This window comes from Montipora foliosa, chromosome 1 (assembly GCF_036669935.1).
Source record: "Montipora foliosa isolate CH-2021 chromosome 1, ASM3666993v2, whole genome shotgun sequence".
Lineage (NCBI taxonomy): Eukaryota > Metazoa > Cnidaria > Anthozoa > Scleractinia > Acroporidae > Montipora > Montipora foliosa.
The window spans coordinates 24,079,804-24,104,426 of NC_090869.1; the positions used below are offsets into that span (position 1 = coordinate 24,079,804).

General features: G+C 38.1%; 4 protein-coding genes across 5 annotated transcripts in view; 1 reads left to right on the plus strand and 3 right to left on the minus strand.

Annotated features, from left to right (window-relative positions):
* The window catches only part of LOC137976367 (cannabinoid receptor 1-like), a 7,955-nt gene extending 7,639 nt beyond the window's left edge, over positions 1–316 (minus strand). The window contains exon 1 of the mRNA XM_068823712.1: positions 290–316. The gene's annotated coding sequence lies outside the window, so the exon portion shown is untranslated. The remainder of the gene's footprint in view (positions 1–289) is intronic.
* A 959-nt stretch (positions 317–1,275) lies between these two features.
* Positions 1,276–4,332, plus strand: LOC137976381 (uncharacterized). The gene is made up of 2 exons (XM_068823725.1): positions 1,276–1,371; positions 1,734–4,332. The coding sequence occupies exon 2, from the start codon at positions 1,741–1,743 to the stop codon at positions 3,655–3,657; it is 1,917 nt and encodes a 638-aa protein (XP_068679826.1). The 5' UTR covers positions 1,276–1,371; positions 1,734–1,740; the 3' UTR covers positions 3,658–4,332.
* A 115-nt stretch (positions 4,333–4,447) lies between these two features.
* Positions 4,448–5,545, minus strand: LOC138011565 (uncharacterized). Its single transcript, XM_068858634.1, has one exon. The coding sequence runs from the start codon at positions 5,543–5,545 to the stop codon at positions 4,448–4,450; it is 1,098 nt and encodes a 365-aa protein (XP_068714735.1).
* LOC137994168 (geranylgeranyl transferase type-2 subunit alpha-like) lies at positions 4,500–24,611 on the minus strand. 2 transcript variants are annotated; one of them, XR_011122121.1, is made up of 17 exons: positions 24,502–24,611; positions 22,748–22,858; positions 21,825–21,949; positions 21,501–21,688; positions 19,757–19,957; positions 17,698–17,781; positions 16,468–16,556; positions 15,311–15,408; positions 14,527–14,627; positions 13,659–13,704; positions 12,149–12,237; positions 11,697–11,825; positions 10,819–10,868; positions 9,722–9,757; positions 8,935–9,139; positions 6,258–8,416; positions 4,500–5,553 (listed from the first exon to the last, which is right to left on the minus strand). XR_011122121.1 is itself a non-coding variant. In XM_068839825.1 (16 exons), the coding sequence occupies exons 1-16, from the start codon at positions 24,502–24,504 to the stop codon at positions 8,250–8,252; spliced, it is 1,722 nt and encodes a 573-aa protein (XP_068695926.1). In that variant the 5' UTR covers positions 24,505–24,611; the 3' UTR covers positions 5,977–8,249. The 2 variants fall into 2 exon arrangements, 1 of the variants encoding a protein (XP_068695926.1); XM_068839825.1 differs by lacking the exon at positions 4,500–5,553 and having other exon boundaries at positions 5,977–8,416.
* Between the last annotated feature and the right edge of the window lie 12 nt (positions 24,612–24,623).

Below are 24,623 nucleotides of genomic sequence, written 5' to 3' on the forward strand. Positions count from 1 at the left end.
TCTTCGATCGAATCCGCATATTAAGGAAAGGCACAGCAAGTCTCCACTACGAAACAAGTTTTCCTCGTATAATGTAATGAACTTTTAATGCATTTTTATTTTAGTGTCAACTTGTATTTAGCGAACGGCACTAAGTAAAGGGGAATACGTTACAGAAATGAAATAAAAATCAAATGAACTCGGATCAAATCGTAGGTTGTCTTTGTTTCAAGGAGGGCGGAAAACTCGGCCAATGTACCTGGAAAAAAAAGTCTCGGAGCAGAGTAGAGAACCAACAAACTCAACACACCTGTTACACCAAGTATGGGAATCGAACTCGAGCCACATCGGTGGGAGGCGAGTACTCTCACTGCACCATATCTGCTCTCTTTTGCATGCACATTTGTCCTATGCCAACCTCAAAAACCAGTGATTGTTTCTGCATATTCATGATTAGTAATTTTTCACGGATTTACTCCTAGGGATACTTTAATGATGTTTACTTCTTCTGTGTGTACTGACAGGATGTATTTTCATACTTAATGTATGTTTTAAGCCCACAACTGTATGAGTTCAAAAAACCACTCTAACATGATTTAGATTAATCGGCCTTTTACTATTAAAATTGGTGTAAAAGTACACTTCCAACTGTGTAATTTTATCCTTGATAATACCCATAAACTTTTATCCTTTAAAAAGAGTAAAAATACCCTACATATAGAGTAATTTTAGAAGATTATTTTGGTGTAATAGTTTACACAGTAACAAGGTGTAAAAATACCCTACATATAGAGTAATTTTAGAAGATTATTTTGGTGTAATAGTTTACACAGTAACAAGATGTAAAAATACCCTACATATAGAGTAATTTTAGAAGATTTTTTCGGTGTAATAATTTACACAGTAACAAGGTGTAATTTTACATTTTTGCGTTCGTAACATTACACTTTAATTTTTAGTGTGTGATCAGCAACGTGAATAGAGAGATCACGGAACGACGACGTTGACCGGGATCGAAAAAAACGTGGTCGTTCTACCATTAATGCTGGAACGAAACAGCTGTAAGCCTTGTTAACAGGGTTCGTACACTTTTTCAGACCAAAAATTCAATGACTTTTCAAGGACTTTCAAGGGCCAAGTTTTGGAATTTCAAGGACCTCTTTTTTATTTACGTCGATGAATTTACCCATAGAAATGGTCTGACAGTACAATAGGCCTTATCACGGTTTTCGACGCCATTTTGACGGGTAGGCAAAGACTCTTGAGGCGCGGTTACCAATTCCCATACATTTCTTTGTAAAATATTCGTGAACGAAGTAGACGCCAGCTACATTTCTGTTATTTATAGCTCTTCGACCAAACCTTAAAACCCGAGCTTCCCAGACATTGAAGGTAATTAAATTTTCTAGTTCTGTATAAAAAATGAGCCAACTAGCGTTAATATTTCTCCCGATTCCCAGCAAATGTTTTGGGCCTTATGAAGTTGTGTGACACAAACTACGAGCACATGGCGAACACGAAATCACTTCCACCGCTTATCGCGCAGCCTTTAATTATTTGAAAGCTCAAAACTTATGCTAAATAATAATAAAGTAATGTAAACTATCTCTTTTATGTTGTGATTCGCTGAAACTTCGATAGTTGATCGTTTCTTTTCAAACTAGTACTTGTTATTAATCTGATTTATCTTTATTGGCATGACTATAAAATTTTGTTGTAAGCCAGCGCGTTGTAAATTCTTATTTTGTGTTTAGGATAAGGATGGAGGCATATGATGATTTCTTAGAGTTATCTGTTGGATCCTTAAAGGATTACTTGAATGTAAGAGGTCTTCAAACAACTGGGAGGAAGGTGGAGTTAGTAGCAAGGGCATTTGCAGCATGTGAGCAGAATATACCTATCAAGCTCACCCATGAGCAACACAGTATCAGTCTAAAAGCAGAGTACAGGAACCGTCTAGCAAAGTACAACCTCAGTGATCCTAACTCTGCTACTGCATGGCTAGATGATATGACGAAGTGGCCAGCAGTTGATTTAGGCAAGATATTTTCATTTATACTTACTCACAAAGAATTTGACTCGACATATGTTGGAAAGTATAAAGACCAAAAAGCATTTTCTTACTGGAGAAGCAACTTTGTTGGTCCAATATACTTCTCACAAAACAAGGATGACAAGTGCATTTTGAAGAGTAGCATCACTCCCTCCCAACGTGTGCATCAAGACCCACACCAGGCATGGGTAGCTGTGAGGAACAATGGAACAATTGTGTGTGGCTGGTGTACTTGCATAGCAGGCACAAGTGCGACTTGCAATCACATAATTGCATTACTATATAAGGTAAATTTTGCTGTTCAAAGTGGTTACACCGATCCAGCCTGTACCTCTGTTCCTTGTGGATGGAATCATTCCACCCGCAAAGATGTGCAGCCAGGAAAAGTCATTGAAATGGACATTAGGAAGGATAAAGCATCAAGAAATGGAAGTGATGAAGCCAGGGGTATTATTAAAGATGCATGGAGAGCATTTGACCCCAGGAAAGAAGGTCAGCGGGAGATAAGTGAAAGTAAAAAGACTCATTTCCTGAATGGACTTGCACAAACAAGGCCAACAGCACAAATCCTGAAAAGTATGGAATCTAGGTTGCACGGGCAGCCAAGGCACAAGCTATATATGACTGAATGTGCTGAGAATTTCTCCAGTAGTTTTAATGGAGAGGAACAAGAAAAGATAAATGGCTTTCTTGCTACCTTGCCATTAAGTGATGAAGAAGTAACTTCTATTGAGAAGGAGACAAGGGGACAATCTACCTCAACAGCATGGAAGGAACATAGAAAGGGGCGAATAACGGCCTCAAATTTTAAAGAGGTGTGCACTAAAATAGATTCTTTGGCAAAATCAAGAGGGAATGTCAAGCCTAAAACCACCCCATTACTTGCAAAATTGGTTTATGGCAGTGAAGATCTGGATCATGTCCCAGCTATCAGGTGGGGAAAAGAAAATGAGGACAAAGCACTCAGTGACTTCCATGCAATTGCTTTATCCAAGCACAGGAATTGCAAGCTGACAAAAAGTGGCTTACGTGTTATGAAAGGGAAACCCTACATTGGCGCAAGTCCTGATGGGTTGATGTCATGTTGGTGTTGTGGGGAAACTATAGTGGAAATTAAGTGCCCATATTGTATTCGTGACTTGTCTGTTTGTGAGAGCTGGGAGAAAACTGATTTTCTAGCACTTAGAAACAACACCATCCAACTCAAAAAAGAGCACAAGTATTATTATCAAGTGACCGGTCTGATGGGTGTGTGTGGAATTCCTAAGTGCTACTTTCTTGTTTGGACTCTGAGGGAGCTGCATATAGAACTCATTGAATTTGACCCTGGATTTTGGCCAAATGTCTTGTTGAAACTTGAGTTGTTTTTTAAGTCATATATGGCCAAAGTTATGCTTGGATTACATGTCATCTACTTCTGTGCTGTATGTGGGAAGCCAGTTTTGGAGGGTGAAGAACTTCCTGATGACTCACCTGACAACAGTGTTTGCTGTGATAATTGTGCTCTATGGTTCCACTTTCATTGTGTGCAAGTCAGCAGCATTGAGGAAGAGCAAGAGTGGCTCTGCCAGGCTTGCCTGGAGGATCTCATGACCGAGAACTTTAATGTCATTGCTACTGATTAAGTTAATCACAGACTGTGAAAATCCTCTTGTGGTTGTTTTATACACGAATGAACCCAGATTTATTTATTTATCTTTTATTTTGCAGAACTTCAACTTCATAATTCATTTCTCTCTTCCCCCCCCCCCCACCAAGCCAAAGGATTCAGCAGTATTTTTCTTAGTTCAATGGATCCTTGAGGATAATTGCATACTTTATTTACTTAAAGTTAGGGTCAAGGGCATGATTCTTTTTTAAACTGGATAACGCCACAGACATTATGTTGTTTGTACTGATTGAACTTTGCGTACTGTAATTTAGCTTTCTTTTATGCAATGTTAATGTACGTTGTAGGTCAAACTTAAGCTTGTAGACATTAACCACAGGGGAAACTCTACTGTAACTACTGTTGTTCAAACACACAGTGGATCCTGGAAGCAAGTTAATGCACACACAACTAGCACAATGTCATCACACAAGGGCAGGTAGTTAATTGGAAGGATGTTCTTTAAAATGTGGAATTGCTTTAGTCGTCCAATTGCCTGTTCAACATAAATTCTCACGTTAGCAATTCGTGATGTTTCTGTGACATCCCCTGCAACCATTTGCATCCCTGCTTTTGTGCTTGGTGGAATACACAATGAGGCATTTCGCAGCAGCAACTCCTCCTTAATTTTAAATCCTCTGTCAGCCATGATTTGGTCATAAGGCTCCACACAATTTAAAAATCACAGTCTCGTACAATGTATTTGTCAGTAGCCCTGCCACCATAACACTGTGATACATAACAAGGAGCCCCATTCGGTGTAATGGCTACCAAAATTTAACTGTACAGTGGTGCTTGTAATCTGACCATAGTGCTGCCTGAATATCTAAAGCACTTGGGGTCTCAGTAAACACCTCAGAACAATCAATAATGCAACGTACATTTGGATAAAGTCTTTTAAAAGGGTCAGGCAAGTGTAGCTTTACCTGACCTTTACTTGGCCAAATAATCATCCAACTAAGTTCTTTTGCTAAGAATCTCAACCATGTTGACAGAATTGCTGATACAAGTGACTGAGAAACTTTGAACCTGAATGCTAGGTCATCTTCGAGTAATCCAAGCCTTAACTTCATAAGAGTCATGAGAAACTCTTGCTCAAGACTTAGTTTTCTGGATGGCCCTCTCTTGACTGAGGGTGGTTCCATGCCAGCTTCTTCATACCTTTCAAATACTTCAGTAAGACGCTGTGTAGTCCTTTCATTGGGTTTTTCTTTTAGAACTTGTGATTGGCCTTTCCAATAGTTCATGTTTTGAGCTTTTGGCTTTAAATAATCAAACAGATAACTGAATGTCTCTGCATCAGGTAACCCTGTATACACTGTTACCATTGCCGCTTTGGATACTTGTTTTAAAAGGAGATCTGGCCTCACAATTTCTGGATCCCAGTCTGAATCCTCTGTTTGCGATGACTCAGGTTCAGTATCTAGAACTACATCCATGTTAAAATCATCATTTGCTACAGTATCCAAAGCTACTTCTATAGTAAACTCATGTGTATCACTGTCATAACTGTGATTATTTGCATTGGGTGTTTCAGCTCTCTCTAGAGTTTTTCTTTTCTTTGGAGATTTGCCAAACGTAGTTTGCAACAGAGACAAGAAGAGTGTAGGGTGAGGATTCTCATTTGTGGGTTCACCATCTACAAAATGATTGGCACAAACATATGATCCCTTCCCTCCAGATACTTTTCCGCTTAATCCTGGAGCAATGTTATTTATCCAGATTTGATGTTTGTCCTTTGCTTGTGTAAACTTAAAGAAGCGCATAACTTTCACATGTGACCGGACTACGTATTTCTCAGGATATCTATCATCATTATTGCAGCCAGCAACGCAGCAGCGGGCTTTCTTGGGCTTGAGTGACATAGAAAAACCTAAAAGGAAACAAATCAGGTGTGTCTGGCTAACTAAAAATAGTGTGGGCCATTCCATTTAAAATCCACACCCCCCTGTTGATGAGATTGTGTGAATTTCATCCCTTCAGATGTAAGAGATCAAAGTGCCGACATATTCCCCCTGTGAGAAAAAGGGGATACCTTATTTCCGCCCTCAGAAGAATGGGGATTTTTTTCCAATACCCTTCAGAAATATTTGAAAGATGAAAGAGTTCCGACACATGGACCCCCTCAGAAATGCTCTTCAGACCCCCCTCAGAAAATCTCGTCAACGGTAGGGGGGGTTAACTCCAAGAAATCATCATATGCCTCCATCCTTGTCGTAAACACAAATAAAAATTCATAAAGCCCTGGCTTACAATAAAATTTTATAGTCATGCCAATAAAGATAAATCAGATCAATAACAAGTACTAGTTTGAAAAGAAACGATCAACTATCGAAGTTTCAGCGAATCACAACATAAAAGAGATAGTTTACATTACTTTATTATTATTTAGCATAAGGTCTGAGCTTTCAAATAATTAAAATCTACGCGATAAGCGGCGGAAGTGATTTCCTGTTCGCCACGTGCTCGTAGTTTGTGTCACACAACTTCACAAGGCCCAAAACATTTGCTGGGAATCGGGTGAAATATTATCGCTAGTTGGCTGATTTTTTATACAGAACTAGAAAATTTAATTACCTTCAATGTCTGTGAAGCTCGGGTTTTAAGGTTTGGTCGAAGAGCTATAAATAACAGAATTGTACCTGGCGTTTACTTCGTTCACGGATATTTTACAAAGAAATGTATGGGAATTGGTAACCGCGCCTCCAGAGTCTTTGCCTACCCGTCAAAATGGCGTCGAAAACCGTGATAAGGCCTATTCTTCCTCATTTTCCGTAACGTACATGCGTGAAAATAATGCAAAGGCACTGGTAACCATTCTCGACCCCACCGCTCGTCGCGTTTGTATGACATGACTTGAGTGGCTGATTATTTTCACTGAAGTTTTCAAAGATTAAAAATGCGGGTCAGAAAAAAATTCAAGGACTTTCAAGGACCAGGAATGAAGAGTAGAGATTTTCAAGGATTTTCAAGGCCTTGAAAATGCACTCTCAAAATTCAAGGGTTTTCAAGGGTTTTCAAGAAGCGTACGAACCCTGTGTTAATTAAACGAGAAAATTCAAAATGAAAACAATCATCGTCGTGTGCTTTCTTTCTCCACAAAACCTTTCATTTTGACAATATCATTTTTAGGACGAGGAATTCACCAAATTGTGCAAAAACTGTGGTGGAGTGTGTGGGTGCAGATACTTTAAATTCTTTTTACTCAATAAACATTTAGGGCCGATTATTTAAACGAAACCTAAGTTAGACCTGGTTTAAGACTAAATCATACCTTATCCGCGTTCTTCATAAACCATGTGTAAACTTGGTTTAATTTGCACGCCAAACAAGGTGTTTTCAGTCTTTTTAAACTTGTCTTGCCACTACCATAACTTCAGTGACCGATCAATTAGAATCAGAAACCCATAAGGGTTGAAACGTGTAACGGCCCCTTGTGTGCTGGGAAACAAGCTTCTGAATATTCAATTTGCTAAGTACCATATTTGGAACAACAAGAGCAAGGGGTTTCCAAATATGGTACTTAGCACTGAAACATTCAACCAATCAGTTCGCACTGAATATTCGGAAGCTGTGAACGCGCGTTACACGTTTCAACCCTTATGGGTTTCCGTTAGAATTCAATTCACTGAAGCGACTGAAGGAAACTTGACTCGCAAAAACTCACGTATTCCATTATATCATAACCCGGTATCAGGTGCTCTTTTCTTCAGACGGCGCTTGTCTAAAGAAAAGTACGCCTGAACGCAGGTTAATTCGATCACTTTCGCTGCGGTCCCATGGGCGCCGATAATAATGAAACTGCCAAGCTTTAAACCTACTTCATATCGGCTAACAGACCTTTTTGCAGATACGGAGGCCATTTTGGGCTATTATGGGCTATAATTCTGGTGTACTATGGGATGCCCATATTGCCCTCAAAAAATATGATTTAGCTTGAAGTAATTTGCTTGCTTCAGGGGATTTAAGTACCTATGCCGGGCACTTTGATTACCTGAGGCACTCTTTATACTGCGCTATTTTCTATGCGGTCCATTTTACAGTCTTTAACCATTAAATGCATTCTAATTAGGAAAACGTGCATCTTTTATTTCCTAGTTTTTTAGTGGCGTGAAGTTTGTTTCCAAAATCGGTCACTTTTTTTATAATTCTCAATATATATTGGTCCCCCTTAGCAAAATCTTGTGAGCAACACATACATAAATTTGAAATTGTCTCTTTCTCTTTTCTGAGTTCATGTCTGCCTCCTCTTCAAAGCGAGTCTAACTGCGAAGTTTTTCTTTTGAAAATTAGTTTTTATTCATATGTAAAGTAGAACTAATTACCATCACAAAAACTTCGCACTTAGACTCGCTTTGAAGAGGATGCAGACATGAACTTAGAAATGGCCTATTCAGTCCTGAGTTAAAAGATGGTAAACACTTTTCATTCTGTACGACTTGGAATAATTGCTAAGAACGTGAAGTTCTTTTTTTGAGACGAAGCTCTCGTAGCCGTCATCCTCGTGGTCTTTTGTTTAAGCTCTGTCCAAACGAAACAGCCAACTGACTGAAGTTGACTCCAAAGCTCCTAGCTTGGATGTATCTGCTGTTCATCTAGTTCTTGAAGATTAACTAGTATTGATTTAACCTCATGTCTGTAACTGACGGATTGACAACAAGGATTTCCGCGTAAGTCAAGCTTTTTAAGGCGGGAACAGTATTGAAGACTTTTTAAACAATCTAAATGTGAAATATCTGTTGACATGGTCAAGAAAGACATTAACATAAAAAGCAAAAAAAAAAAAAGAGTAAACAAAAATATATATTTCGGAAATCGGTGCTCCAATTTGAATTTCTACTTTGTAAACCAGGTTATGTGAAAAAAATTAATTACGTAGCAGAGGCAGCAACACCGACCGCCATTTCATATTACTAAATCCTGCATTTATGCAGTACACTCCTTTCGCTGATTAAAAGGATCAGAGAGTTAAAAATGGAACCGAGCGAAGACCAGAACAAATGAAAGGGCAAACTAGCGAGAAATTTTCAAAAACTAATCAAGATCTCCAAATAAAATTTTAAAAGAAAATGAATAATTTATAATTGGTCCGTATTGATGCCTTGGCAAAATACAATAAATTAGCGCTTGGGCATACATTTTTTACAGCATGGAAAACGGTTTATACAAGGTAGAACCACCACCAGGTTTGATAATTTAAAATGTTAGGTGTCTGGATGCAGTCACTAGTTTCGACGTTTTTTAAAAAGGATACTGTTGTCTGCGAGAGATAGATCTTCCAGGGTACGAAGTCTTAACGCATTTCTTTTGGTGATACAACAAAGATCATTTTTGCTAGCGTTCAGGATTTTCACGCATTGTAGTAGGTTGCACTCGTCCAATGAAGAGAGTTGATTTTGAGATAGGTTCACTTCTTTCATGAGAACAAGCTGATCCATGTGGGACAAGTATGTCAAATCCTTGGAAGCAAGGCCGACAAATGATGAGATAAGATGATTAATTCCCGGTATCCCAGGCACAAACGGGCACTACGTAAATCAACCGTGTACGCATTTGCAATACAATGCCCTTAAAGGCGATCTGTCAGTTATATTTTATACCATAACGTTAATCTCTTTTAGTATAAATACACAGGTGATTATACAAAATCGCGCGCTCTCATTGGCCCGCTATCTCGGATTATCAGACGATAATCACCTCGACGGACAAAATGGCTGCCAGTAGTAGTTTTGCCACTGTAAGTGAAGATAATTTCGCGTTGAAATATTTTTTTTTTCTCTTTTTTGAAATAATCACCTGTGTATTTATACTAATCAATTCACCTATAATCACTGAGCCTGAGGCGAATAATTATTCTTAAGGAAAATTCCTTGTGAAATGGCAGTAGTTTGTGAAATTTTTTCCTTACTACTTCATTCATTTTCATTACGGTCGGTTTTGGATACAACAAAAACGGAGGTTGGGGGGGAGGGGGGGGGGCGTCTTCTAGTTTAAAAGTGTCACAAGATGGCCTCTTTGAGTAACAAGAATTGAATACTCACCATATTGGATAAATCAATAGCCCTGTCTCCCTTCTCCTAAATGCAGCAAATTAAGTCAATTAACGTCAAATGTGGAAACATTTTTAAAGGCTACGACTGCCTAATTTTTGTCGAATGAGTTGGTTACATAATTCAGCAAAGGTACACTGCAAAATAATCAAATTTCTTGATCACGCGTTTCTGTTTAGACAAGAAGCGTACTCCTAAGAGAGAAAGAGAGCGAGAGGGGAATGGAAGCAGTTGGAGCATTCTGAGACGAAACAAATTTAGACAGGTTTGCAGTCTAAACGAAAGCAATACAATCATTTCATGAAGTTTCCCTCCGAGTGAAATCGTCACTACGTCATATTCGTCACTGTAGAAGAATGACATTCGTCAGAGCTTGATAAGACAAGGTATTTTACAACTACATGGCTTTGATGCAAGGAAGCCATCCCTTAGAGCACAAGAGGTTACTGTTGCATTTCCAGGCAACTGGGTCTAATATTTTTCTTTCTTACAAAATGAGTTTAGCATGATCGTACTCATCACACACGAAAAAGACAAAGTTAAGAATTCAGTTACGAACGTTACTTAAGCAGCAACGAAACAAAAGCCCAGGGATTCGTTTTCCGAAAGTCCTGAAACTTTTCGGGCCCCACAATTTCCTTTGTATCTCAAAAACGGAGAGAGGTTTAAAGTCACCAAACTTCACAGCTATTCAGTTTTTTTGTTATCTTGAAAACATACCAAAAGATCATCTTTTTACAGCAAGCGGATTGCAGTTTCCCAAATGGCTTTTCGGACCCGAAAAGGTTTCGGGACATTCGGGAAACGGGCCCAGGCGGTGCAGTACTCAAGGTCTGCGGTAAAAAAATCAATCATTCAGGCATTCCTTTCGTTACTGCACACTGACTTTTTACAGTGACGTTCGCATCTGCGAGGATATAAAATTTTAACAAGTTTCTTTCCGCAGACATAGAATGTCTGAATTTCACAGGTGTCTATAAAGCGACATTGTCTACTGATAACCCGCACTTCAAAATATACATTCATTTCATTCAAATGTCCTTTTCAAACAGTCTTTTAATATGAAACAGTGTTAACAAAATTCAAACCTTAGAAGAGTGATGCCTTTCGATTACATTTTCTAACTGGAATTTCCTTCCTAAAATGGAGCAAATTGTTGAAAGGCGTTAAAATACACATATAGGAAATCGTATGAACGCAATTGCTTTATGGGGGGCACTCGTGATGTTTTGACAGTTCTCAAAATGACACTCGCCTACGTCTCGTGCAATTTGAGAACGTTCGAAACATCACGGTGGAAAAGAAATCAGGAAATGCCGGCACGAACAAGTTTTTATTTATTATATACTCAAAAAAATTACTCCATCGCTTTTCCATAGCAACTTTCGTACCGCACTCTATAACCTTTTGTATGTAATCCTCATTGACCAATCAGAAACGCGATAGAGCGAGCTTCAATCGAGTGTCGTAAAACCAATCAAAAAGGACGGAGAAAATCCTGTAAACCAATCAAAACTCGAAGTAACTTGACGTAGCCGACACAAAACGCGGGTAAATGTGCACGCACGAGCCACGATTGGTTTTGGTTTTACTTCTGATTGGTTGAAAAAGTGGCGTGAGAACTTTAAACCAATCATCGAGTAAAGTAAAGCAAAACCAAAGTAATTCGCAAATTACTTTCGACACTCAATTAAAAACGGCTCAATTCCGTTGAGGATATAACAAAGACAAATTAACCAGCCGTCCCAACAGACGTAATGCTGGAAAGGTTTGAGTTTACTTTTGCAAAAATCACACTTTAAAGCTTCGAGTCTGACCGTTGTGTCTGTCCGAATCTGATCCAGTAATTTATCAAAGAGTATAAACAGAAAATGGCTTGCAAGACATCATTAGATAGCAGGACACGTCATAACCGATTAATAATAACAAAGAAACTTATCTTCAGTTAATCAAGTCGTTTACTCACTGAGATCCCTGTAATAGCCTTTCCTGAAACCATCAACTTGAATAAGTTTCTCTAAAAACAAATTCGTTTCTTGTTCATGTTTCAGTGGATCAAGAGCTCGCATAAGTAACACCATGGTTAACATTGTCCCTAAAGAAAAAAAAAGCAAATGAAGTGTCAAATTTTCAATGAAACTCGCCTGCTGACACCCAGAGAGGGCGTTGTCATACACCTTATTCCAAAATGGCCGCCATTTTAGTATTCTTTTGTTTCCATGCAAATTGGTCCTTATGGCCTCGCTTTCAAACGCAAAATTCAAAAGAATATTTTACCTTAAACGAGGCCATAAGGGCCAATTTTCATGGAAACAAAAGAATACTAAAATGGCGGCCATTTTGGAATACGGTGTATGTATGCAAAACACATGGGTACAAGCGTGAGAGGTCCAAGAGTACCACAGGGGTCGTACTTACATTTATTGTCTGGCTCTTCTTGTAGTAAAAGTCGACATGAATCGAGTTCTTGTTGAAGAACAGAACTATGAACAGCTGTCAACTCCGCCCTGCCAACAGAAAATCCAACAACATTCGTTAACACGTTGCAAGATACCGAGAGTGTCGGCAGGACTAAATTAGATTTTCAAGAACGAGCAGCGGTTGCAAATTTTATGCAATTTTAGAACTACCCTTTCGAGGCAGTGCTTGGTGAGAAAGCACCCACTAAAACACTTGGAGTGTAGGGACACTCCGGCGCTCCTTTCTACGGCCTGCCACGCAAGCTACGTAAAAAACGAAAAACGACAAAATCTACTTGGGGCCTGCAGAAGAAACATAAAAAATTACGAAATTTTTTAGCTGTCTCTTCGAGACAATTGCTTAAATTGTTCAGATAAGTGCGAGGATTACTTCTCTCTTTTTTCTATAACCCTCACTTCAAAGATACACTTATTTCAGTCATCGAGTCCTTCACGGGAATGCATGAGCCCAACAAATTGACCTGCTCCCAACTGAGTGGCTTCATTATGGCTCAGGTGGTAGAGCATTGCATCGGCATCCCAAAGGTCATGGGTTCGAATCCTGTTGAAGCTATCAGAGACAATCGCTTTACTTCTCCTGATAGAGCGAGTTTCAATTGAGTGTCGTAAAACCAAAACCAAAGTAATTACTTTGGCCAATCAAAAAGGACTGAGACAATCCCGCAAACCAATCAAAACTCGAAGTAATTACACGTAGCCGACACAAAGCGCGGGAAATGTGCACGGGTGAGCCACGATTGGTTTTGGTTTCACTTCTGATTGGTTGAAAAAATGGCGCGAGAACTTTGAACCAATCACTGAGTGAAGTAATCATAAACCAAAGTAATTATCTAATTACTTTCGACACTCGATTGAAAACCGCTCTAAATACGAGGATCAATCAATCAAACGACCTTATTTTAAGAGGGTTGCAAGTGATAGTATGGTGAGCTGACGACCCTGTGGCCCTCTATAAAATAAAACAAAAAATGTACAAGTTAAATAGTTATATAAGGGACCTTAAGATCTACGACGGTGACTTCAACGAATACGTCACCTCAAAGTATCACCTTGCTTTGTCATAATTCTGACCTCTGCGATGCTGGTGTAAAGCTCTACCAACTGAACTATGAAACCGCACAGTTCGGAAAAGGTCAATTTGTCATGCTCGTGTCCACCCCCCACCGACGCAGCACCAGTTTCTTTAAAAACTTTCTCAACCAAAAACTTAAGAACCTCTTATCTTTTTTGTCCTCCCAAATCATTCCAAACAATCTGGGGTTTGATCTTCATTAACATAGGATTGGGAATAACTGAACATTCATGATCACATTGAACAGACTTCAAATGAAAAAGTTCTGAGTGTTTTAACGTGGAAAACCTAACAATTCCCTGACATAGATGAGATGAGTTGGTATACCCTAACTGGCACAAAAAGATGCAACATGCACAACAGAACAAAAATCCACCTAAAAAGGTGTGACTCATTTGCAGACGTCCATGCCTCTGATTTACCTGTGTAGAATACACGAAAAGGCATTTCTGTCATTAATTACACTAACCACACAAGAACAAATATCACAAAATATACCACAAAAAATTTCATGTTACGCCAAGATTTTTGTTATAGCTAAAACTACGAAATTGCAACACCAAGATGCAAAGAGACTGCACTGCCCTACAAAAGAAAGTCAGATTTTGGACAGGAAAGGAAACCGCTGCATTGATGTCCTTGGCGTCATCCAGCGCCCGGTTGTTCGAAAGCCGATTAACTTAACTCAGGATTAGCGTAAACTTTGGTTTCATTTTTTCAACTTTTGGGCCAACGTTTCTTTAGCTCATTTCTGCTTTTCTAGATGGACTTCCACTAATGTAAAATTTTACCGAATATCAGCGCTGAACAAATTTTTTGAAGTAGAGAAGTAAATTTTCGTGGTTAATTTTTAATCTGGGATTATCGGGTAGTATTAAACGACTTTTGAACAACCGGGCCCAGAAGTCTGGACAAATAACTGGTTTAAAACCCGCAATAACCAGTTTCCATCACGTGTGTGTGAGAGGTCATTGAGGAGATCCGTGTTTCCGACATGCTAGAGAGAGAAATCAAGGAAACCTCTGCAAAGCAGAGAAGTTAGTTGCCGAATTTCAAGTGTGCATTTTAAGTGGAGGAAGTAAATTACCCTAATCTCCCTCACCACATCATTACAAAAAAAACCACAAGAATCTGATGTCAGCTGTGGCTCAAATTTCTGGTGATGTAGCTCTTGTGCTTGCATTGGAAAAACTAAATAGTCTAGTGTACGAAGGAAAACAAGAAGTAACAAGTAAATTTCAAACCTTCCAGTAATACCACACAGCTTTCCAATTTTCTGTTCATAAACTTCACTGTATATGTTCTTTCAACAGAATCAATGGAAGAACTATGACTGCACTGAAAAATTTAGGATTTGTTAAGGAAAAAACCTGGCCAGTGTTGGATTAACAAAAGCAGATTTATTTATTTAAAATTTTTAGTTTTCAGTCGTAACAAGAGCAAAACACAAGAGATCTTACTCCGCAGATATCAATACAGTTTTTTGAATATCTGGAAAGTGAAGACTGTAGATAGAAGACTGAAGACCAAAGATTGCCAAGAAAAAATACCACAACAAACAATATATGGCAATTGAGAATACATCATTCCTTTTGTTTGTAGTGCCACATTGGTATTAATTTTAATGACCACAGGGTCTTTGTTGTCTAACACACTAACACTGGTATATGGAAAACAAAGACCAAAAATGAAGACTCCCACGCTAGGAAAAGGCAAACTAACAAAATAATACACAACACCCTAGACTCAGTTCTGCGATTTATTACTGGCTTGATATTTTTTTCTGGGGGAGAGGTGGGGGAGTCATCATATTCTTGGTCTACCTCTTCAAAACACCCTTATAATGGCACTGACATCTTAAGTGGTCAGAAGGCTACTGTAGATGTTAAACTATAATGCTTGATCGATTGAATTCAGAGCAAAAAATGGAAAACAATTTATAATAGTAAAAGCAATAATTGCCAAAGACCCTTTTTAACTAGGTTGTTAAAGATCAAAACAGATTAAAAGCTGCTGGCAAAAAAGGATATCCAAACTGTAGATGGATTATTGTTCTGGAAGCAGTTACTCCATTCTCCAGCAACTTCTTGTCCATTAGCAACAACAAAGGGACTTTCCTTGTATACCTAACAAGAACAAATATAAAATTCTACATCTATATACACAACATTGAACAAAAACCCTGACTATAAAACGGATAGTGTCACCCACTTTACAAGTAAGTTATGCATTGCTACTTCCAAGGCTCTTCAAAGGTGGCTGATATATTGTCCAGAAATGAAGGCTGGAAAATGGTGTTTGTTTTGAACACAGAAGAGAATACTGTTATCTTTAAAATGAGCATTTTGACCCTCAAAAAATAAAGCAATACTGACCACACTGATCACTGTTTATTCAAATAAAGAATAGGGTGTTTGTAATTTAAATCTCTACAAGACAGTCTGGTTCCTTGTTGAAAGTCGTGAGGCTCATTAAACTTCTTACTCTCTGTGTTATTCTGCCCTTATTTTAGAGATAATTATTATAATCATTATTGGATGAGGTTGAGCATGACAGCGATAATTATCAAGGTCAAAGTTTGTGTGATCTGCCGAATCCGATGGCTGAAGCAGATAACACAAACTGAGGCCATGATAATTATCGCTATCATGCGAAAACCGAATCCAATAATTGTTTTAAATTATGCATATTCTTGAGCTGAATTTGTAAAGACAAGAGGAGTGACTCATCCGTTTCTTTGGATGAGTGGCAAATCAAAGAATGGTTCTGCAGTTGGCAGAGTCTTCTTTCCTCTTCTCTGCTGGTTAGTGTGTTAGGTGACGTCAATTGTGCATGCATAAAACTATTATAATTGTCTGAAGGTATGACGTCAATTCTACATATACATGTATAAAATCTATTGTCTGCAGGTGTGATGTAAGAGAAACAGAGCAAGCAAGAATTAGCTGCATGCTTATAGCCGTTCAAAATTGAGCTAGTGACACCAATGTATAATAATATTCATTATTCAGTAGTTAACATTTTGATGCTAACTTCTTACAATTAGCCATTACTGTAACAGTATTCACAAACTTGTCAAGTTTTCACAAGTTGTTCACATATTTTCACAATTCCTTAAAATTAATAAATAACTTTAAATAACAGTAATGGTAAATACTTTACATTATCATGAATGATATACCAACCTGTATTGGCTGAGAAAATGTTACAATGACTGTTGTTGAAGTTTTGTTCCACTGTACATAAAGGCATGAAATGTACATCAGTGGTCTTGCTGAAAAAGAGGTAAAGAACAGATTGACATCAAATCCAAGAGTGGATTCTAGACAGAGTTCCCAATATTACTTGCGAATTGAGAGGCCTAATAGAGGGGGACATTGAGAGTTTTGGTTTTGCAGTTTTGGCTATTTTTTAGATAGTTTTTTTTTGGTTTTTGTGCGAAAAGAATTCGGTTTTTCGGTTCTGGTGTTCTTTGTGGTTTGCAGATTTTTCGCTTTTAGCATCTGGTTTTCGGTTTTTGTAGAAAATACTAGCGGATTTTTGGTTTTGTATCGATTTTTTTTTTGGTCAATTTTTTTTTGTATCCGATCTGTGCTTTTTGGATTTCCCTATTTTGTCCTATTTCGGTTCTGGTTTCTCTTAGATTTCAGCGGCAGTTGATCTCGAATATAGTGTTTTTACTCACGTGATCAGTAACCTTGTTTTTCCTCCGAAACAAAAGAAAACATTTGAGTGATAATAGCCGCGAAACGCCAAAGTTATTGGGAGGAATGCGTGACAAACTAAATGTCACGCGTGCCAAATGACACCCAAGTTGGTGATAAGGTTAAACTGGACTTCGGGTGGATGAAGATGAAGAACCCCATGAAGATCTGAACGAGCATGAAGTGATTGAGGAAGCTAGTGACTCTGATGAAGGCCAGCAAGAATTTGATGAAAGTAGTGATGAAGTGCAGATGACAACAATTCCCAGGGCCACTTAGCTTCCTCAGTGCAATCGCATGTTTTAGACCAAGATTAAACATTCCAGTCGAATCTCCAAACTGTTAGGTCCTGGTTATCAAATAGAAATGTTCAATTAGAGATTTTCGATTGAAGTTTCCAGAACTATAGTTTTAAATTGCGATTGCACAATTGCAATTCTAGATAGGACTTGTGAGCACATTCTCCTAAGTTAACTTGGTTCCATTACCAGCTGCTTTTCGGAAAATGAGCCCACTAAGTCTGGCCTCAAGAGAGCGGCAGAAATAAAGCCTATGATTTAAGCAGACAAGTATGCTAGTCAAGTGCTGTTAAATGTCTCCCTAAAATTTCCAATTCAATTTTATTTATTTTCTTTCTTCTCTCCTCTCCTTGAAATGACTGATGAAGTGATCACCTTAATTAACTGGTGATTTATTTTCATCTGTACCAACCTCTTCCCAAAAGCCATCGATGATAGAACCAAGCACTTTGATCATATGGATCAGTAAAGAATGCATTTTGAGCAAGGTCAAATTCTGAAATGTAACAATAAATTATTGTAAAATACAATGAGTCAAATCAACATGAAGCACTTGCCAGCTTCAAAGACTGTGGATTTCAAAAATTGATCACCAATGAGCTACCAAAAAACTGCCTCTGCCTTACTGACACATCAATATCACTGGAATTTATTCAAAGTTAAAAATTGCCCTTAATGAAAATCTTGAAACAGCAGGGTCAAGGAGAAAACTATGTCACAAACCCACCAGATTTAAAGAATGATGTATGTTAAATATAATATACACTGTATATATAAGCTTGTAACATAGCACTCACATTACAGAGTATCCTGAATTGCTTTACAGTATTAAAAACTATATGTACACATGTAGGACTGGTGTAATACAAAAGCACAACCTTAAAAAAAAAATTACACTTCTTTCCTCATTAAAATCTCGTCATTGTTCATAAGCAAGTCTAAATAAGAATGTCTTAAGAATAGATTTAAAACAGTCAACACTCGTACTCTGCTTGATATCAAGCAGCAGGCCATTCCAAATCTTTGGCGCTGCAACCGAGAAGGATCTATCACCAAAAGTCCAACACTTAGTTCTTGGGACTTGCAGTAGTAGCTGGTTGCATGTTAGTCTGCACCGCATAACGACTTGCAGCCCTGGCTTGGAGAAGCTCTGTCAAGTAGGAGGGGGTATACCATTCAGTGATTGAGAGCCTTGTAGACAAAAAGAGCAACCTTGAATTGTATATGAAACTTGATGGGCAGCCAGTTTAACTTTATCATGAGAGTGATGAGATCAAACCGAGGCACCCGACAAGTAACTCGAGCAGTGGTGTTAAGCACTCTTTGTAGCCAGTCCATCTGATACTGTGCGATTCCATACAACTTTTAAACAGAGAGTTGCAGTAGTCTTAGTGAGATGTGACAAAAGGGTGGATCAGGGTCTTGGTGGATTCCTCGGATAGGTATTTCCTGATTTTAGAGACGCTGTGTAAGCCACGAAAAGCCTTGCTACACACTTTTGCCAACATGCTTATTTACTCGTAGTCACGGAGCTATCAAACCAGGCACCCAGGTTACGTACTGACCCAGCGGGCTTGATTTCCAATGTGCCTAAGTGGATGGAGCTAATGTTCACTTTAGATAGTGGTTGTCTTGACCCAATTATCAGAAACTCAATCTTTTTGTCATTGAGTTTCAACTGATGATTAGCCATCCAACCCTGACATCTGAAAACCAAGCCTCCATGGTTCTGACTGCATCATCCTGTGACATACAAGATTCCGGCCAAAGGAAAGGTACAATTGCATATCATCTGCGTATCCCTGAACCTGTGGAAGATGCTTCTTCACCACATGAAATAGCCAAAAAACATACAATAAGAAAAGTATTGGTCCCAAGAAGCTACCCTGAGGAACTCCACTCATGACATCAAAGTCCCAAGACTTTCGTCCATCAACAGTTACACGTTGCCTCCTAGCAGCAAGGAAGGACTTAACCAAACAGAGAGCATGGTCAGTAACACCAAAGTCGTCTGAGCCATCATGCCATGATCAATGGTATCAAATGTGGAGCTAAGGTCTAGTAAGATCAACAGAGTAACTTTTTGTTTGTCCATGTTCAGGAGAATGTCATAGTGTACCCTAACTAGTGCAGTCCCTGTAGAATGATGTTGATGGTATGGAGATTGATTGCTAGGAATAGGAGCATTAACAAATTACAATGTTCGAGCAGCTGGGGAATCACTGATCTCACTGCTGTTTGAAGTGAGGAACAAGGAATGTTAAGACTTTTGAGTTGTAAATTTATTAAAGTAAACAAAGTCTCTCAGGAGCTGTTGAAGCACACTTGTATAAATAAAATTATAAACTTTACAAAAAGTTGTAAAAAGAACTTGTTTGAATATGGTGTTCTGTTAGTCCACAAGATTCTATATACAATTCAGCATTCAATATCATGAGATCTTACAATGTGCAATCCTAACCTAACCTTACCTTTCATTAATGCATCTTCCTCAACTCTTTCAACATCTCCACTCTTATGAGGATGAATCAATGGTAAAAGTTTACTGCGGTAATGCCATGAGGAATAGTTTGAAAAGTTCTCTTTGATCTTCTCTGTACTGAAGTTAAATTCATCCTCTGGGGATATATTAGCCTTGTTCACCGTGTATCTTCTGTAATCCCAGCAGTGAACTATAAAATAAACATCAATGTCAGTGTTGTTGTTATTAATATTGTCAAATGTAAGATTTTACCCTAATGTTTCAAAATCCAAGAGTATTAAATCAATAATAAAAAATTATTGTTTAAGGTAGCTTTCATCAAGGTGTCTCCATGAGTTGGATAGCTTTCCTGTGCCATTAACAATTTGGATTCCTGATTGCAGTCAATGTTGAATAGACCTCATGATGGTATGCACATAAGCCACTACCCTAAAAAGAATGCTTTACTTAACAAGGGACACACCCTCATATGGAATAAGTGTCACACCCTTTTCTAATGCCAGACCACTGTTTAGTAGATTACTATAGGTATTACATTAAAATTTAGCTCAGTCAGGGTTCATACACTTTTTCAGACCAAAAATTCAAGGACTTTTCAAGGACTTTCAAGGGCCAAATTTTGAAATTTCAAGGACCTCTTTTTTATTTACCCATAGAAATGATCTGACAGTACAATTCTTCCTCCTTTTCTGTAACGCACATGCATGAAAATAATGCAAAGGCACTGGTAACCATTCTCGACCCCACAGCTTGTCACGTTTGTATGACATGACTTGAGCGGCTGATTATTTTCACTGAAGTTTTCAAAGATTAAAAATGCGGGTCAGAAAAAATTCAAAGACTTTCAAGGACCAGAAATGAAGAGCAGAGATTTTCAAGGATTTTAAAGGCCTTGAAAATGCACTCTCAAAATTCAAGGGTTTTCAAGGGTTTTCAAGACGCGTACAGACCCTGATAGAGTCTAACCATTTGAAGGTGTCATTAGGAAGGCAGCACTTTCTCATCAGTTATTAATTTTAAAGACCCTGAGTGTTGTTCCAGCTGGAGTTGAGCTCACAGCCTCCTGCATGGCAGCGCGGTGCTCAACCAACTCAGCCACTGGTGTGTGGTAGTATCACTCTTAGGAGCGAAAAGGTTAATATTGTAAATTAATATGTATAAATACTGAAAAGAAACTAGAACTTGAGGAAGGAAAACCAGGGTGACAAAAAACTGAGGAGCATATAGTGCCTGCAAAAATGCTGCCCAACTAGGCCAAAACTACGATGTGAATTCCATCTTCACATTTGTGGGAGGGCAGTACTCTCGCCACTGCTGTATCCCTGCTCCTCAGCGTAAAAAAAAAAAAAACTAAAAGTATGTGACAGTGAATGAGAATTTAACATGTCACATAATTGAAGTAAAATGTTAACCCAGAACAATAATAATTATTATTATTATTATCATTACCGGCATATCGATCATAAATACAGGGAAAAAGGTTTATACTAACCAATACCATTTTTTTACAGTAGTTTATTTAAACGGGAAATACATGTCGCAGGTAGGCTATTTAATTTTTGACACACTCATTTCGTAAGTCTCAAGAAAAATTTCCTAGGACAAAATAGACATATAAATTATATGGAAACATTAACTTGGCCTATACGCCTTGCACAATACAATTATATAAATATTATAATATAAACACTAGGTAAATATCAAACAAACACAATCTTGGAAAGCAAACATACAATTTCTTGCATCATAAGACAGGAACAAGTTACAAAGGTGCAGCTCTTCCTTCCAGTTTGCCTGGGGCATAAACTCCATGATCCACTGTCTGTGATACCATACACTGTAAGATTTTGGATTTACTTGGAGACAGTTCCTAAGAAATGATAGCTCTCTTTGGCAGATGTCTTGCAATGCAACCTGTGGGCTTGAAATACCGTGAGATATTAATCTTGGTCTGTTTCCACCTTCCCCATATAAGATGACAGCTATTTCCCTGCTCTTTTATAAAAATGAGATGTATTATTTTCTAAGTAGCTGAACAATCATGACATGAAACCTACTTATCATCTTTCATGTGAAGGAAAATTTCTCTTCTGAAGTTCCATAGAGTTGAAAAATCTGGATTACCACCAAGTACTTGCTCTGTCAAAGAAAGGGCTTCTTTGTCCATTTCTCTATTCTTTCTCTGAATCCAAGAAGCGAAAAAAATTAATCATGAAGTAACCTTTGTGTTAAAGTGCTCCTGTGATTCTTATTTTCTTTGGATTTCAAATCTATGTTAACTAAACACTAAGCAACCAAAGTTTTCAAAAAGACACCTGTTTATTTTAACTGGACTTTTCCTATTTCATGGTTCGCCATTACTAACTTTAAGATCTTGAGAGAGCTGGATCAAGGAGAAAATGACATCAAAGGCTCACTACTTTAAGAATGCAATGTGTATGAATTGTATGCCTCTGAATAATATGCAGCCAAGAAGTTTTGGGCTTTCAGAATTTTAAACTCACGTTTTGCTGATACACATGTAACAAGCTGCATTCACACCCTAAAATTTTAAGCAAGTGAACCTTTGACGCCACTTTTCCTTGGATCTAACCCTCTGAGTTCCAATCAGTCATTTTTGAATGTGAGTAATGGCGGACCACGAAATCCAAAACTGACACTCAAAGTAAACTGCCTCAAAAAAATTAAATTGTGCCAGTTAGGTGTTAAGCAAACACACTTTCAAAAGCTGAAGATAAAAAGGAAGTGATTTTTTTTTATCACAGGGGCACTTAAAAACTATATGAAAACATTTAAAGATACTTAAAAGCCCTTCAGATGCATCTGTAAGGGAGAATGACTACAATCTCTGTGCAAGAATATTTTGCAACTTTCTGTTTGTCAAGCAAGTTTAATCAAAGCTGAAAGTTCGAAAAAAAATGCCATTATCAAGCATGTTTCAGTGTTATTCAAAAAGACAGTGCAAGAAATGCAGCTGTACCTTTTCATTGATGCGATCAGTGGCTTCTCTGTAAATTTTCAGTTTTTTGTCTCTTTCTTTTCTCTTTGCTTCAGCTTGTTCTGCAGTAGTGCGTACTTTAATTCTCCCATGCTACAATAATAATTAGCATTGTCACAGTCCACATGAGTATTTTTCCTATCTTAAGCTTGTTTAGAAGCAACTAGATTTCAATATCCTTGGTTTGGGGCCTACAGCCCAGTTTTTCATAGCAGCACGAGTCACGCATGTTAGTGGCAAAGATGCCGCAAAGCCGTAATCTCCGCACAGCTTTCACTTCACTGCTTCTTCACAAGTTGCACGACCTCGCCCTTCCAAGAAAAACTAGAAAACCTGCTTGCTGGCTGTGGGATTCTATGAAAAGTCCCTACCATTAAGCAGTTCCATTTATATATAATTCAATCAGGGATGTAGCTGAGAATAAATTCATCTGGTTTAAGGTTCTATTGAAGCAGTAAGTTCGTGCTATGAGCATCAAAGGGACAAGAAGATTGTTCCAAGTGCCTCGCAACACCTGGCATTCTTCAAGATGGCGAATACAGACACGCACAACAGTACTTAAAACAACGCCTTTTATTTCATTTCCAGTATCGATAAATTCTAGTGATAATTCCATATACTAACATGTATATTCATTTTTTTTAACACATCAAATGACTTTTAAACTTTATAGAGAATAATTTGTAATCTTCTCAGTTGCTTAGACCAAAAATTTGGCTGACCAAAAATTCAGCCAGTGATCACCCTTTCTCAAGCGGCGATTTTCACTGGCAGCCGGCGCTTAGGGACGTCCCTGATTCAGTGGCCGTGTGAATAATTGTGTAACTGATTTTTACTTAACAGAGGCCAGCTTTCTGCAAAGAAATGTTGTAAAAAAATGAAGAAGTAGAGGAAAAAGAGGCCAGCCAAAGTGAAATAGTATTTTCTAGTTCTATTCTTACCTTGCTAGTACCAACTTCTCCGAAGAGTTGATACAATGTGCTTAAAGTGTGCTTACAGTGTATGGTTTGTTAATGCCACACAAAGGCGTAAGTGCATGGCACTTGCAGGTGTAAAAGAATTGGTAGAATCTTGTTCCTAGATTTTCAAAAAAATGTGGGTGTCATCATACAGGGGACTGGAACTCCTGTGCTGTGAATCAGCAAATCTAACAACAGACCTGACTTTGCCTATTACAAGCCTTGGTATTACACTCTCTGTTGTTCTGGAAGACTTTTCTAGTTCACATCTACGCAACAAATTAAAAGCAATTTCCACATCCAAACTCGAACTGTTTTATAGAAGTTGCGATTTGCTCTCAAATTACTAAGCTTCAAATTGCTAATTACCTATCATGAATATTATTTTATACAAATACCAAAAGTGGGCTCTCTAAATTATTACTTAATTAATAAGTTATAAAAAGGAAGAGCTTGAATATAAGGCTGAATATGGGTTCCTTCTGTATGTACCGGAGCACAGATTACGTAAAACAAAAGAAACAAAAGACAGAAAACAAAACAACTCCAAATAAAGACTAGTCCCAAGTGACCAAAATACAATGTTTTCCGGTACATGCAGAAAGACCCTGAATATGAATCATTCTTTAACGATCAAACGAATGTCACCTTGTCAGTCTTGTGTTAGATCATTTGTTCTTACTGATCACCCGTATGTTTTGGTAAAAATATTTTTTCCCCCTTCAGATAAGACACCAAGTAATAGAGAATTTTTTTTTTTTAAAGACTAGGGCCTACCATGCTCTTAAACCGAGTCTTTGGGAGAGAGCTCCAGTAAATTGTTCTCAGCGCACCGCCATGTTCTTTTCGACCGTGGGGTACTGAACACAAACAAGTAAATAAGTTCTTCTGCACAGTGG

Bases quoted from the DNA above. Each gene is read 5' to 3' on its own strand.
- LOC138011565 (XM_068858634.1), bottom strand. From the start codon at position 5,545: ATGTCACTCAAGCCCAAGAAAGCCCGCTGCTGCGTTGCTGGCTGCAAT.
- LOC137976381 (XM_068823725.1), top strand. From the start codon at position 1,741: ATGGAGGCATATGATGATTTCTTAGAGTTATCTGTTGGATCCTTAAAG.
- LOC137994168 (XM_068839825.1), bottom strand. The intron at 13,705-14,526 runs GTTTGAAATTTA...TATTCTACACAG, and splicing joins CTGTGTGGTATTACTGGAAG to GTAAATCAGAGGCATGGACG. The intron at 9,140-9,721 runs GTGAGTATTCAA...CTTGCTTCCAAG, and splicing joins CTATTGATTTATCCAATATG to GATTTGACATACTTGTCCCA.